The sequence below is a fragment of the Budorcas taxicolor genome, chromosome X, assembly GCF_023091745.1.
Source record: "Budorcas taxicolor isolate Tak-1 chromosome X, Takin1.1, whole genome shotgun sequence".
Taxonomy (NCBI): domain Eukaryota; kingdom Metazoa; phylum Chordata; class Mammalia; order Artiodactyla; family Bovidae; genus Budorcas; species Budorcas taxicolor.
Genome location: NC_068935.1, coordinates 62,916,129 through 62,931,747, shown reverse-complemented (window position 1 = coordinate 62,931,747; position 15,619 = coordinate 62,916,129). Strand labels below are relative to the sequence as shown.

The 15,619-nt window shown below is 60.0% G+C and overlaps 1 protein-coding gene and 1 long non-coding RNA gene across 3 annotated transcripts; one reads left to right on the top strand and one right to left on the bottom strand.

Annotated features, from left to right (window-relative positions):
* The first annotated feature begins 200 nt into the window (after window positions 1-200).
* On the top strand, window positions 201-2,423 carry LOC128070237 (uncharacterized). 2 transcript variants are annotated; one of them, XR_008201602.1, is made up of 5 exons: window positions 201-305; window positions 676-821; window positions 930-1,035; window positions 1,356-1,494; window positions 1,979-2,423. It is a non-coding gene; the product is annotated as an uncharacterized LOC128070237 (long non-coding RNA). The 2 variants fall into 2 exon arrangements; XR_008201603.1 differs by having other exon boundaries at window positions 1,755-2,423.
* Window positions 2,424-8,842: 6,419 nt separating this feature from the next.
* EMD (emerin) lies at window positions 8,843-11,177 on the bottom strand. Its single transcript, XM_052663320.1, has 6 exons — window positions 10,961-11,177; window positions 10,755-10,862; window positions 10,510-10,587; window positions 10,183-10,316; window positions 9,665-9,711; window positions 8,843-9,582 (listed from the first exon to the last, which is right to left on the bottom strand). Exons 1-6 carry the CDS (start codon window positions 11,040-11,042, stop codon window positions 9,246-9,248), a joined length of 786 nt encoding a protein of 261 aa, XP_052519280.1. The 5' UTR covers window positions 11,043-11,177; the 3' UTR covers window positions 8,843-9,245.
* Window positions 11,178-15,619: the final 4,442 nt, after the last annotated feature.

Sequence of the window (15,619 nt, the reverse complement as noted above, 5' to 3'; positions counted from 1 at the left end):
GAAAGAGAGCCCGAAGGCCGAGCGGAGGGCGGAGCTCACGCGATCGGCCTACTCTGACTGGGCCATAGAGGTGCCCGTCACAAAGCGGGACGGGCTTGCTCGGAGCTAGGGGGCGGGTCTTCCCAGGAGTCTAGCATGGTCATTGGCGAATCAAGCCGGAAGAGGTGGGCAGGAAGGCGGGGCTCCATGTCTTCCGGTGGGCGGGCTGAGGCGGGGAGCCAGAGATGACCGCCGCCGGGGCGGTCAGCGCGGGGCTCGAAGCGCGGAGACGGCCCCTCTGCTCCGTGTCCCCACCCTCCATCTCGGTACTCGGCCGCCCGCCCTCTGGGTCCTGGGCGGGGCCAGAGCCCCGCAGTTCCCTGGGTTGTGCGCCCTCTCTTGCGGGGAAGGCGAAGAGACTCTTCCCCCGAGCCTAGGGACCTGGAGACCCTGGGGATTCCGTCGGGGCCCGCTCTCGGCAGGACTCCCCTTGATGTACTGAGGGCGTCTGGCCCTCGAGATGGCCCAGGACAGTGTATTGGGGGCGCCCAGTGACCGGGGGAGCAGGAGGGTGGGCGGCAACCCCGCCAAGAAGCCGAAGGGCAGGGTCAGAGGGTCTCCGCTCGGCCCCGCCCTCCAGTCCTGGCCTCTGAGGGCGGCCTTGCCCCGCGCTCCTGATGCCTTCCACCCTCGCAGGGTCTAGAATCTGGCCGCCTCCAGCCGCCCCCACCCCTTGCCCGGCGCACCGTGTTCCACCGCCCGTGAGTGTGACTGGGATGATTCTCTGTGAAGCCCGGATCCAGTCCCCTTCTCCCCGCCCGACACGGAGTAACAAGGGAGAGGTGGGCAGAGCTGAGCCCAGTGCCCAGAAACGTGGAGTCGGCCAGGGGTGCCATGCTTCTGGAGGTGGGGAGGGCCCGAAGTAACAGTCTTCTCCCGTCACTCGACAGGTGTGGCCCGCTGGGAGGGAATCTTGCCCAAGCACTCCTGTTCTCCAGGACCACCTATGGTTGCAGCCCTCAGTGCCTGCTGCCTGCCTCTTCCCTGGAGGTCAAGGTGAGTGAGCCCGGCAGGGAGAGAAACCTCCTGGCTTCACTAGGAGTGGATGCGATCAGAAACCATCCATCCCGACGCTGGTTCTCATGCTGGAAGGGTTGTGAGAACACCTGGAGGGCTCACTCAAAGCCGGCTGTAGGGCCCCTCACCCTAGAATCTCTGATCTTGCACATCTGGGGTGGGGCTTGAGCATTTGCAACTCCAACAAGCTCCCGGTGCTCCTGCCGCTGCTGGTACAGAAACCCCACAGTAAGCGCGCTGCTCTAGAGGCCTGAGACTCCTAGGTGTGTGCCCCCTGCCCTTCTCCTGGCTCTCTGCAGGGTCCCGGCAGGGTTGGGAGAAGCCAGGAGGCTGGTGGCTCTCGAGAGATCTGTGGCTTCCCGTTGAGCAGTCGTCACCCTTCCCTGCCTGAAGCTGAAGGAGGGGGCTGTCCACAGCCCAGGCTGGATCAGGTGTCAGGTTTGTCGAGTTGCTCAACAGCTCCTCACTTGGACTGATAACATCTGGGCAGGTAGGAGGGTGGGGCGAGATCAGATCCAGTGCCTGGGTGTGGGGATGGAGGAACTATCTGATGAGGCAGAGGAAAAAGGCGTGCATGCCGAGGTCAGGGATGGGAAAGGAACATCGGCCCTGAGACCAAGTGTGGATCTGGGGGAGCATGGAGACCCAAAGAGTTTCCCAGGTGGTGCTAGTGGCAAAGAACCCACCTTCTGATGCAGGAGACGTAAGGAGATGCGGGTTCAATCCTTGAGTCGGGAAGACCCATGGAGGAGGGCATGGCAACCCACTGCAAGATTCTTGCCTGGAGAATCCCATGGACAGAGGAGCCTGGTGGACTACAGTCCATGGGATTGCGAAGAGTCGGACACGACTGAAGTGCCTTAGCACACACGCAAGGGGGTTGTCTGCCCAGGAACTGCCCTGACAGTTGTCTGGTCTGCAGGTGTGGTCAGCCTTCTCCCGCTGGTGGGAAGCCACTGCCTTTCCTGCCACATGTTCCTCACCAAGAGGATCTCCCAGCTCCTGGGTGACGCTGTCCAGACCTCCTCAACACCCAGCGCCACCACCCACTTCTTTGGCCAGTCTTTGCCGAGGCTGGTCAGTCTTTGCCGAGGCTGGCCTGTCTTTGGCTCCAGGATGGCCCGCCATCCAGTTGGAGCCACAGATGAAAAGCAATGCCAGTGTCCAGCTGCCCCATGTGCCCAGAACCAGCAGCTCTGGAACCCCAGCCCCCGAGTACATTCTTGCAGTGGGATCATTTCGGGGGTGGGGGGGGTGGCACTTTGATTGGCGTTTACCAAGGCCCTCTCTTGCACCCTTTTCCTTTGAGTTGTTAGTCTTTTCTTATTGACTGGTTCAAGTTCTCTATACATTAATGATATGAGCCCTGAGTCACATTCTGGTAATATTTTTTGCCCCACTTTGTCACTTGTCTCTTAACTTGGTGGTTTGGGGTTTGTGTTTGACTAGGCAGACGATCTTAGCGTTTGTGTCATCAGACTTTCCAGGCTCTTCCTAATGGTTTCTGGGGTTTTTTGTCGGTTTATTTTCTTCCAACTGACTTAGGGTGATCTTGTCCATTTAAAGTCATTGTGTGTAAATTACCCATTGCTGAATAACAAGGGGCTACCCAGGTGACGCTAGCAGTAAAAACCTGCCTGTCAACATAGGAGACATAAGAGACATGGGTTGGGAAGATGCCCTGGAGAAGCCAATGGCAACACACACTAGTACTCTTGCCCGGAGAATCCCATGGACAGAGGAGCCTGGAGGGCTACAGTCCATGGGGTTGCAAAGAGTCGGACACGACTGAAGTGATCTAGCACGCAAGCATGCATAGCAAATTACCCGAAATGGAGTGTAGTCCCTTAAAACAACCAGCACTCGTGATGTCCCGGGTGTCTGAAGGACAGGATTCTAGAAGGCCTGGCTGGGGCTTCTGGCCTGGGGTCCATCACAGGCTGCGGTCAAGGCTTCTCCGGGGCCAGAGCCCTCTGGTCTGCCTGGGGTGTCGGAGTGGGAGGCGGGTAGGCTCTGCTTCTGGAGGGTTCACGGGGCTGCGGCAGGGGACGGTCCCTCCCCACCGGGCCTCTCCACCGGGCTGCTCGGGTCAGGCCTTCCCCAGATCCAGCGATCTCAGAGAGACAGAGCAGCCCCGAGATGGAAGCCATGTCTCATAACTCATAAGATGGAGTTATGTCTCATAACTCACTCCCTCGCCTCTGCTGTGGTTTTATGGTTCACACTGGTCACCCCGTGGAGAAGAGAGCAGTACCTGCGTGGGCCTGGGTTCTTCACGTTCGTGCTGCATGAGAAGGCTCCAAGGAGTGTCCCTGCCCCTGAGCCCGGGTGTGGGACTCCCAGGCTGCCCAGACCCCTCAGGAATGTGTCCTTTGTGGAAGCAGGGGTCCGGGTTGCAGCCCGGAACCAAGCCATGCCAGGTGTGTGTTGTACAGGCAGAGTGGCTTTTCACCTTGAAATGGTTGCAGACCAAACACACGGAAAGCCAGAGAAAGAGAGACCATGTGATGATCCCAGCATGGCCCGCAGAGCCCGTGGCGTGTGCCCTCTGCCCTCCTCCCAGGAGTCCGCAGCCCGAAGGGCCATCCCAGCTGGTGGTGCAGCCCTGGGCACGGGTGCAAAAGCTTTCTCACCCTGGCAGCCCGTGCACGCCACGGCTGTGCAAGTGCACACTCAGGCCTGAGCCCCGTGCTCTCTGACCTCCGAGGCGTCCCCACCCTGTGGTCAGCCCTGCCCGCACCCCCTGCTTCTCAGGGGCCCCCCGTTGAGGGGGTGAAGGCTGATGAGCCCCTTTTCTTCAATGACTGTGCCCGGTAGCCCTGGGCTGGGCTGGTGCCAGCCTGGGGTGGCAGCTGAGTGTCCCGTTGGTCCCAGGAAGGCACTCCCGCTGTGCCCATGGGGGACGTGCCCACCACCCCACCTCCTGGCTGGGACTGAGACGGGACTCCTGGTGACACGCTTGGTGGCTCTGAATGTGTCATGCAGCTTCTGTGGGCGGTGAGGGCTCCTCCCGTTGCCTCTTGCTTCTGGGCAGTGCTGGGGCCCTTGGCGAAAGCTCCGGCCCCGTCCGTGGCCACTACGCTCTTCTCGAGCCTGACAACCCTGGCCTCGGGAGAGCCGGGCTCTCTGTCTCCGTCCCGGGGCAGAAGCTGAGGCTGAGGCTGAGCTTGCGGGGCCTGTCCTCGGGGATCGTGGACGTGGCTCGTGGGGCAGGATGTGGGGCCACCGCAGGGTCCTGGGGTCTCCTGGAGAGGCTCAAGCCCCCTGTGGTCCCAGACTCCTGGGCCCGCTGACTGTTCCCCTATGTAGAGCTGCCTTGCAGCCCCTGAGCCCCAGGCACAAGGACCGACAAGGGGCCGGCTGCCCTGCCATCTTTGCCCTCCTCAGGCCTGCCTTCCTCAAGCCTGCCCTCAGGCCCAGGACTGCATGGGCAGTGTCTTCCCTCTCCTGCCTCCCAGGTGCTGTGGCTCGCGGAGCTCCTGCAGGTACCCGCCTGGTGGACGGGCACAGTCTGGGCAGCGGCCCAGCCCTGACCCCGCCCCGCTGTCTGCCTGCCCCGGGCTTCACCCTCGTCCTCATCCTCCGCCCGCCGGGCATGATGGTGCCTGCCCTCAGGAGCTCAGGCATCTGGAGCAGCCCAGCCTCTGCCAGTGCTGGGTCCCGGAGCAGTCCCCCTCATTCAGCCCTGCTCCCTGGGCTGTGGCCTCCCTGGGCTCATGGGGACCTTGCAGACATCCGTGGCGAGTGGTGGAGCTGGCTGAGGCCAGCCTGATCTCTGAGCAGCACAGCGTGCCCTTGCCGGGTGCAGAAGTCCTCCTGAGGGTGCCCCTGGCCTGTGGAGGAGGCTGCTGTAGGTGGCGGGCCTTGTCCTCTGGGGACCTGTCCACAGCTGGGACGTGGAGCTGGATGATACACACACAGCTTGGACGTGGACCTGGATGGTCCACACAGACACACAGATGCACACACACTCGAGTTCCTGGCGGCCAGTATCCATTATGTATGTTTGCTGACTGTTACTTGTCCACAGCTGGGACCTGGAGCTGGATCACACACACACACACACACTGGAGCTGGAACACACACACACACACACACACACACACACACACTGGAGCTGGAACACACACACACACACACACACACACTCGAGTTCCTGGCGGCCAGCGTCCATCACTCTTCACATTCACTGACCCTAACTTATCAGCTGCTCTCCCCTTGGCTCACTGCCTCCGTCGGGGTTCCAGTGGGGTGCCCGTCAGTGCCCTGGCCCTGCGCCCTTGAGTGGGGTGTGGCTGCCCAGACTGGGGGCCGTGCAGGACTTCCAAGGGTCTCTAGACCTCCATCGCCATCATTGAAACACCGAGGCTCTCTCTCTGTGGGTGGGTGGCCGTCCCATCCTGAGGGGCACTGTGCCCCTCGCTTCACCTAGGTCCAGCCAACCCTCCTGGGGGAGCGGGCACCAGGGAGAGTGAGGTGCAGGGGTGCCCCGGAGCGGGGCGGGCCGGCTGTGGTGTGGGAGTGGTCAGCTCCCCCGTCCCCCTGACTCAGAGCAGACAGGACCTGCAGGATGCGGGGGCCACTCCCCACAGGTGACCAGACACCCCCTCCCCAGGCTTAGTAGGGAAGAAGGGCCCCGGCGGGCATCTGTGGCTGGACCCCTCCTCTGCTCCGGGGGGGCCAGGTCTCATGCCGCTTGCCCCCAGCAGATGGGCTCCTGGTGCCATCTGCGTGTCCTCCTCTCCAGAAGCCCTCCAGAGGTGGCACCGTGTCTCGCTCCCTCCTGCCCCTGCCTGGTCGAGGCTCTGGCCTGGTCTGGCCCGTGGCCGTGGCCTCTCCTCAGGGCTGTCCTCAGGGTCGTTCCCCCTACACATTCCAGCTTCTCCCCTTGCCGCCCTGCAGGCCTCATGACCATCTGGGTGCAATGTGTTATCCAGGGAGGGGACAGGACTCCTGGTTACACTCTCCTCTAGGGCCATTCTCCCTCCGGGGACCCCCACCAGGCAGGCTTTGGAACACGGGATGGCAGGGTAGACTGATGGCAAGGAGGACTGTGTGCTCTTGGCAGGCTGGTCCAGGCAGCAGGCAGGAGAATCTGGGTGAGTCCAGGTAGGGGATTGGTGCCTGATGGGCCGGCAGAGGTGAGAAGGGCTTTCTGGGAGGACCTCCCTACCTGGCTCTCCCCAGTGGTAGGGGACTTCACTGAGTTCCTGCCTGCCCTGGGGAGGGGCTGGGGCTAGTTTCCAGGGCATGGGTATGCTGAGCCTAAGGCCAAAGACCAGCCCCAGGGGCAGTAACAGTGACACTCTCCTTTTCTTTAGTTCCTTGGGGAGGTTCATCCTCGTGGATCCACGGGCTTGTACCCACAGGCTTGTACCCACTCTTGGATGGCTGCTTCTTCAGTGCTGGGACTAGTCCAGTAGAGTGGTCAAGGTCGGAGTGGTCCTAGATTGTGAAATGCTGTCTGCTACTTCCCCTAGACCTGGGGGCGGAGGGAGGGTGCGGCTGACGTCAAGGGTGGCATCAGGAGCTCCCCCTGCTTGCCATACCTCCCGGGCACTTCTCTCTGTGCTCCACCAGGGATGCTGCTCAGGCTGTCTGGCAGGGTCCCAAGCTACCAGCTCAGTTGCCTCATCCAGGGCCTCCTGGGCTCCTCCATGTCTGCCAACCACCACTACCATCCCCCGACTCCGCTCTGGTGGTACCTAAGATGGCAGGAGATGCCCTGCACGCTAGGAAGCTGCTGCCCCCTGCTGTGCTCCCAGTACCACTGCAGCCCATGGTCCAGGCAGGAGCCTGGAGGTTGGTCTCAGAGCCCTGGAAAGCCCTAGGTGGGGACTTGGAAGCCTGACGTTTCTTGGGGGCTCACGGAGCCCTCAAAAGCTTTGGGCTGGGGTGCCCAGAGCACTTGGAGGCATTCAGGCGCCCTTACGGGGGTCCAGGGCCTTGGAAGCAAGGCTAAGCCTGGTGGGAGTCTGGAGGGAGGTCCAGAGTCCTCAGGAGAGCTCTCTGGGAGGCGGGTATCTCAGAGCCCTGGAGCAGTGATTTTGAAGCAAGGCCCTCAGAAACCCTCCGTCTGGTGCATGGTGATCAATGGATATGGTCACCCATGAGAAATAAAAGGGGGAGACTGTGTCACCTGGGAGGGAACTCTGTCTCCCTTCAGACACAGCAGTGGTTGCCAAGCACACCTAGCCTCCCCCTCGGCCCTGCAGATGGAGGATCTGAAGCCCGGAGGGGACCATTCCGTGCAGAGGCCATGCCATCTCTCTCCCCTTCCTCCCTGCAATCCCTCCTCTCCACCAGGACCCCGTGGGTCTCCCGCTGCACAGCCACCCCCAGGAGGAGCACTTGAGATCACTTGCCGAAATGAGATGTTGCGCCACGCCCCTGTGGAGTTCTGATGCCCTGACGATGGGACTCCTTGTTCTCCCACCCTCCAGTTCACTGATTTGACCACCTGCCCCTGTGGTCACAGATGAGCAGGCCACACCTCTTGCCCATGCCCACCGCCCACCACGGAGCATCCGTGTCTCAGCTCTTGGTCTAGGATGGCATGAGACAGATGCCGGGGGCCCAGGGGTGTCCCAGCCACAGCGGACTGGGTGCCACAGGAGTCAGGTGGGAGTGCCTAGCAGCAAACGAGGGAGGCTGGGGCTCTGGGAGGGGTGAGAATATGAGAAGCCATTTCTTTTTGGTGTATTTGAAATGCACAAAGAAAGCCTGTTGGTTTTAGGAAAACGCCCACCCCATCTCACCCCATAAAAGTGCAGAGACTAGGATGCAGCAAAAAGAAATGTCTGGAAGCTTTGGTAGAAAGGTTCCAGTCCGGCCCTGAGCAGAGCTTACCCAGCGGCCATAGACAGCAGAGAGCCCCAAGGCTCAGGAGCCCATGGTGCACATGCAGGTGAGAGGGCAGGCCCTGCCAAGTCCTGCCACCTGTAGGAAGGAGCCCGTCAGAGCTGAGATGCCAGGGTCCCACCCAATGGTGGCCCAGGGGGTGCCTCTGCTTCCCTTTTGTGTGCCTGTTTCTCCAGACTTTACTGCCCTCTACAGGCAGTGCGGAGCCCAGACGCACAGTGTGGCATTCCACTCCATGTTTCCTTAGCACTTGATGTTAAGTGAGTGATAGTCGTTCAGTCGTGTCAGACTCTTAGCGACCCCATGGACTGTAGCCCGCCAGGTTCCTCTGTCCATGGGATTCTCCAGGCAAGAATACTGGAGTGGGTTGCCATTTCTTTCTCCAACTCGATGTTAAAATCACATGTAAACTGTGAAAATTGTTAAATGCCCACAGCAGAAAACCTTGTGGTAATACCCAGGTGAGGAACTGGTTTACTAAAAGGAGATGAAACATTCCAGAGGACTGAGAGCCTTCCCCTGTCATTAGACAACCAGCCTTCCAGCAGAAACAGCCCATCAAGCAGATGCCTCATTTCCTTCCCATCACTCTGCCCTTGGACACCACGGTTGGTGTCTGCTGGTCCCAGTTGAAACACCCAGAACTGACATGGTGCAAGCAGCCTCACCTGCGTTTCCCAGTGGGCTCTCTGTGTGAATATTTTTTATAAGCACTTACAAGAGCTTCTGGTAACATGTCAGGGAGCGGGCACCAAAAGCAAAACATAAATGAGTCTATGGGTAGCCTATGATCCCTATCTCAGGCTCAAAGGACGAAAGGATGAACTGACAAAGTTGGATGGCAATTCTGGAGACCCAAGGCCTGGAAGCCTTTAGCAGGGGGGCAGCCCAACCCCTCCCCACGTTAAAGAAAAGAACCCACACGTTAAAAATAAATGGTCTTTTATTGTGTCCACGAAAACAAACTCAGGGTGGCCTTTGGTTAATCCCCCCATGAGGTGACGACAAATAGGAGGCATGCGATGACCAAAACCATGTTCTCCTCTCCAGGAGAAGGGTCTTGCCCTCCTAGGCCCGAAGGGTGACAGGCAAGCAGGGCCAGGAGGATCCAGAGGCAGGCCCACCCAGGCCCACCATGCCGCAGAGGGCCCAGGCCTGCTGCCTCCCTGGCAGGACAGGGCAGGGGTCAGCAAACATTGCCCCTGTCCTGGTAACCCCAAGCTAGAACACAGAGAAAAGCCCCAACCCCCCTCCCCCAACAAACACTGATAAGGCAGTCAGCCAGGGCTTCCAAGAGGAGCCGGCCTCCAAGGTACGAGGTCAGACCCTTAGGGCTCTGCCCAGAAAGGGTTGCCATCCTCGGCCTGCATGGAGTAGTAAACAAAGAGCAGGAAGGCAGCAAAGACCAGGAACAGCAGCACCTGGCCCCAGAGCGGGACCTGGCGATCCTGGCCCAGGCCGGCAGCCCCAGGGGCCTGCTTTTCAGGCCGGATGGCTCTGCGGGTGAGCCACGAAGGGGCCGAAGATGAAGATGAGGACACACTCGAGGTGGAGGAGGATGTGGGATAATAGGACAGGCCCAGGGAGCTTCTGGAGATGTTGGAAATAGGGCGGTAGTGTGCAATGTTCTGGTAGGCACTGTCCCGGCCATACAGGAGGCGTTCCCTGAGGCAAAGAGTGCAGTAGGTAGACCAGGAGGGCTTGAGTCCTGAATCAGCCCCAGCCCCTGGCTGGCCTTAATACTCACCGATCCTTGCCTTCCTCTTCCAAAGAGAAAAGATTGTCATCACGGACCTACAGAAGTGAATCAGAATGAGGATACCTATTGACAGGGTCGGTGTAGGTATGACAGGTCATACCCTCAGTCCAAACTGCCCTTCCCAGCCTGTTCTGAACACTGCTTAAAGGCCTGGGCCCTGCCACCCTCCAGACCCCCTTCTTGGTCCTCAGCCTTATGCCTGCAGGGCCGTGCCACTTGTCCCGGCTGCCTGCATCCTACTTTCTGCCCCAGAATTCTCAAAAAGAGCTCAAACCTAGATCCCAGACCAGAGCCAGGGCACGTCCTGGGCACACTAGTCAAAACAGTTCTGACAGCCCCTTCCCCCACCCCAAAGGTCCTGACCAGGCAGGTGTCTGCAGGCCCCACCTCTCCCTGGAGGTTTCTGAGCCACCATTTGTGCCCAGTGGTTCCCTTGACTCATCCAAACCCCATGAGGACCCCCTCAGGTTGTACCCAAGTACAGGGTGCCCGACAACTCAGCTCACCTGGCGGTGAAAGGGGTCAGCATCTGAGAGTGAAGCTGAGGGCTGGCGGAAGCCCTTGGATGTGCCCATAGACTCAGGCTCCCCGTAAGTCCTGGTGGTCAAGTAACTCTCCTCATAGTAGTCATCATTATAGCCTTAGGAAGGGGGGGCAGCGGTAGCAGAAGGGGCAACGGTGTCCCCACCTGGCCCGATGGCCCTAATCTGAATCCCACTGGCGGGGAGGGGGGGGGGCTGCAGGGCTACTGCAGGATGAGTGGGGTTGAGGTCTCAGGTTCTGGCTGACACTGGAAGGAAGATGTCAGAGTGCCCACCCCACCCCTGCCTTACCCTTGCTCTGGTAAAGTAAGGCGTCCTCTTTCTTGGGCAGATCATACATATCCGAGTCCACGGACGCCGAATCTAAGTCTGAATGGGGGAGGGGCTAGGACCATTGGCCCACAGGGGTCCCCTCCCGTTTCCCCCGCGCCCCCTCCAGCCAGTGCCCTGGCCACACCCCCGCGACCCCTTCCTCAGCGTCCCCCAAACCGTGTCCCCAAGGGCGGCCAGGCGGGGCCCTGGGACGGGAGCCTCACCCGAGAACCGATAGGAGAAAGAGGATGAGGACGAGCTCGGGGGCGAGAGCCTCCGCCTCTGGGTCTCATACTCGAAGATTTTCTTTTCGTAGAGCTTGCGAGTGGAACCTGATCAGACGCGGGGCACAGGGCGGTCAGGGAGCGGGCCGAGAGGGGGCCGCGGGGCTAAGCGCGGGGAGCGGGCCCGCCCTCCGTCCACCGCGTACCGACGACGGGCCCGTGTGGGATGTTGTACTGGCGCAGCACGGCGGCCAGCTCGGAGTCCGAGAGGACTGCGTAGTCGTCCATGGCGGGCAGCGGGCGGCGGAGGCCTGGGGGAGGCCTGGGCCTTGCAACACCGGCCGAGAGACGATGGCCTCGGAGCGCGGCAGGGGCAACAGGAGTGCCTCGGGAGCGGCTACGCGCGCGTCACGCCCGCGTCACAGTCGCGGTCTCCGCGGGCAGCGCGCGCTGTGCGGAGCGGGGCCGGGCCTCGCAGAGAGCTGCCAGCGCAGATTGGTGGAGCCTTGCGAACGGGCGGGGAGGGGCGGGGCTCGCGAGCCCAGAGACGTCACACGCTGGCGCATTTAGGGCTGGACCCCAGCGAGGGGGCGGGGCCTGGGCGCGACGGGAACTAGCTTAGACCCGCCCCGGCTTGGGAGCGGGGCGGGGCCCACGAGCCGCGACGTCACCCGCTCGGCTATTTGGGTCAGAAGGGTGGAGGGGCGGGGCCTGTGGCCATGCAACCAGCAGAAACTGGCCAGGATGTGGGAGCTGGGCGGGGCTGCGCGCTGGGAGGGGCTCGCCTTCCCTGAGTCACGTGGAGTCCGCTCGGTCCCAACTGCCCCTCTGCTCCAGCAATTGCGGGTCCCTGGCCGCGCCCCAGGCTGGCGCGTCGCCGGCGGCTGCGAGAAGGGGCCCGATCCGAAGGGGCAAGCCCTTGGAGAGCACGGGTCCAGACTAGGCGCTGCTGCACGCGCAGTGCGCGCGCGCGCCACACCAAGGAAGCCTGTAGCCACCTGACCATAAACCGCCCCCCAGACCCCCAGACCCCCTGCCCCAGCACGCCTTCCCGCTCTGCAGGATCCTGGCCTGCGCCCGCCGGTTCCCACCGCCTCCCTCCCTCCCCCTGCACCCCAGAGGAAATGGGGCACTGGGCCAGGAGGCCACCGGCGCTCCAGGAGCCAGCAGCCTTGGAAGGGGCCCGGGCATGCCAATGGGCACTGGCACGGGGCGCCCTGTGATGCCGAGATGGCGGGTGTCTGCCTCACCCACCGGCAGTGCACCAGAGGCGCGAGGGGCTTCCCCACCGTGGCTGGGATGGCCCCTGAGCCCAGCGTGACCCAGGAGGCTGCCAGAGGGACCTGCCCCGGGCTTCCGATAATGCACTCTGAGCACCTGGGTCTCAGTGGGCTTCAGGGTCGTGGGAGTGCAGAGGGAGCCTCCCGGACAGGGGGACCAGGGGACTGAGGGGGGCAAACCTTGGAAGGCAGCCAGGGCCTGTCACAGGGAGTTGGTGAGAGCCTTGGTCAGGAAAGAGCTGTCCCATAAAAATTAGGAAGAAGATGACAGTCACATTCTAACAAAGCCAGCCAATGGAATGAGGGGAAACTGAAGTGCCTCTCCCGGAACTGAGATGAAGGCTGGCAGACTGGCCCAGTTGGTGAGGGTCACAGCCTCGGTCTCAGCAAAAGTTCCTTCATGGGGTGGAGAGAAGATAGGGCCCTGGTTTAACCATATATGAAGCCCCTCCTCAAGGTTGCTGTTGGCCAGGTTTTAGAAATGAGGCTTTCTCCATCTCCCAAAATATGAGGGCCCCACGTATGCATGGTCGGATGAGGGGCAGCGCCCCAGGCAGGGCAAGGGTCTTGCTGCTTATCTCCGAGCAGGGAGGGAAATGGCATTTGGGCTCTGGGCTTCTCAGAGCCGGCTTCGCGGAATTTGGAGTTTGGGCCAGATCAGATTCCCCAGCACCTCTCTAAGCCTTCTTTTGCAGTGCTGGCCCCTGTCCCGGAGGCCAGCCTCCCCTTGCCAACCCCCGCCCCATACAGACCCAAGCCGTTTCCTTATGAGGTCAAGGAATTCTAAGTTTGCCTTCTCCTCTGGGAGCACCCCCTCCCCGGCACCTGCCTTGGCCCTTTGCCTTTTATTTCCCTCTCCCCCAGTTGCCCCACTATGAGGTCCCACCACAGATGGCACCACATGGCTGACCTGTGATGGTCTCCTGCACACAAGCCCACCTGGAGCCCCAAGCCAGCCCCACTGCAGGCAGACCTGTCTCAAACCACCAGAAACCAGGCAAGCCCTTGACCATCAGAGCTGAGAGGCCCTTGGCACTGCCACAATCACATCGAGGAGGAATTAAGGGCCCAGAGAAGGAGGGGACTTATGCAGGGGCACCCAGTGCAGCAATTCATTCATGGATGTTCCCCTAGCCAGTACCTAGCCCTCGGGGTCATAACCTGGACAGCGTGGCCCACTGGGGATTCCGAGTCAGCAGAGGAGCTGTTAGTGGAAATCTGGGGCCTTGAGGGGAGTCTTCCTGGGAAGAGTGGGCAGAGTTAAAAAGAAGCATTTCTTTGGAACTTTGGCTGAGGCGAAAAGGGCTTGGAAGCCACTGATTCCAAGTCAGTAACAAGACAGTTTCACCTTTAAGGACTAGGATTCTAAGCAATAGATTATATAACTTGTGATCCTAGCAACATCAAAAAATGTAAGGAAAAGTAATATCAACATGAATACATTTTTCAACAGGTCCAAGGAGACATTCACTGAGTGATTAATGTTTTAAGATCAGAACCTGAATCCTTTGGTACAATACAAAGCTTACTTTTTCCCTTTAAGGATGTTAAAGATCCTCTGGGTTTGGCCTAGCAGTCGAATGCTTTAAAACATGGCTCAGATGGTAACAAAAGTTGTAAGATGGTGACTAGTGTGAAAATGACCGTTTGGAAGGTTGTCACAATCAATATATAGCAGGGAATGGTTAGCCGACCAAAAGCCTCTCAGGTGACACCTTGTGTTCCAGTCCTAGGACACGTCAGTCTGCCTTGGGACAGTCGGCATGGCAGCAGGAATGGAGCTGCTTCTAGTGCTTTTGTGGAACCTTCAACACAAGGTGATGGTTTAGTCGCTAAGTCCTGTCCGACTCTTGCGACCCCATGGACTGTAGCCCACCAGGCTCCTCTGTCCATGGGATTTTCCAGGCAAGAGTACTGGAGTGGATTGTCATTTCCTTCTCCATCAACACAAGGAGCAAAAGCCTTTGTTAAAATCTTTTACCAGGGAAGAGCTGGTGCTATATAAACCTTCATTCCCCCCAGACCTGGATAAGTAGAGACCCTGAGTTGCATGTGTCTCAGGGGTGTGGAGGGAGGGGAGAGAGAGAGTAAAGAGAGGATTAAAACGGAGGTGAGGGGTCCTGAGATCCAGCCATGAAGCCATCACTTCCTTTCTGCTACCCCAGCTATTGTACCACTGATTCCCATTGCAATGCCTCTGGCAGGTGGGTGTCCCTCCTTGAAGGATAGCCTTGGCCATGAGCTACCTTGTGGACCTAAACTGAGGCTGCTCATCTATCAAGGGAGGATAACCCACTGCCGTGAGGGGCGGAGGGGTGGATCCCACTAGATGGGGCGGGGAGAAACAGAGACCGAGCCCACTGCTAGGCGATCTCACCTGGGGTCAAGGTGGAGAGGTCATTGCCAACAAAGGCAGCAGTGGCTGCGGAGAGGCCTGGAGGGCAATCAGTGCCTTCCTGTTAGTGTGCAGCTGTAGATATCAAACTACGTTAGCAGGTGACAGCAGACTTCTCCTTTCTTCCCCCCTGTTCCTTCCTGCTTCTCCCCTTTTGCCTCCCTCCCTCCCTTCTTTTTGGAGAAGGAAATGGCAACCCACTCCAGTGTTCTTGCCTGGAGAATCCCAGGGACGGCAGAGCCTGGTGGGCTGCTGTCTATGGGGTCACACAGAATCAGACACGACTGAAGCGACTTAGCAGCAGCAGCAGCTCCCTTCTTTGCTTTTTCTCCTTTAATGAAGTAGAATAAAAGAAGAAAGATCAGAGTGCTTTTCAGGTGGTAAGGGACAGTCTCACTTGGTGGAACGTTTATTTCAGCCATTTGTGTCGATCTGCGTGTGTGCCTGCAAATATTGGCTCAGGATGTAAGATGCAGTTCTTTGTGGGGGTTGTGGGCACAGTGAGAAGACACTGCTTTGTGTGGCTTTCCCCGAGGAAGTGACATTTGAGCTGAATACGACGCTGTTAATACCAGGAAATGGGCACACAGAAGACGAAGATGGAGCCTGGCAGTGCCAGGGTGTGGCTGTGCCCACCTAGTTCCCCAGATGCTTGGCTCCTCGGCTGCACCCCACTGTCCATGCCCAGGCCTCAGGACTGCAGCTAACTGTGCTGCTGAGAATTCAGTCCGCTTCTGTTGCTTGCTTCCAGGCCAGGCCTGGCACTGGGCAGGGGCCAAACCCATGCCAGCCCGGGAAGTTGTTTGGCTTGTCTTGGGGCTCAGGTCCCTGCCCCCGTGCAGACTTTCAGGTGGGAGGCTCTCAGTGCATACCTGCTAGGGCCTGTTGCACTTCCCCCTTCAAGGTAGAATCCAACTTGCCCGACCAGCCCCAGGCTTGGGGTAAAGATGGGGGGGCGGCGCAAGACTGGGCAGCTCCCTGGAGGAGGTGGCCTTCGCTGCTGGGCTGAGACGTGGGCTCTGCAGACCCTCCGGGCCGCCCCTCCCCGTCAGCAGAGGGTGAGCTCATCTCAACGGGGGTGGGGGGGCGTCACCGGCTGCCCAGGCGCCTGAGCTCACGGCGCGCCCCCGCGGGCCCCCCCCTCGAACCCCCCCCCCCCCCCGCCCCGCTCCTGGGTGATTTTTACCAAT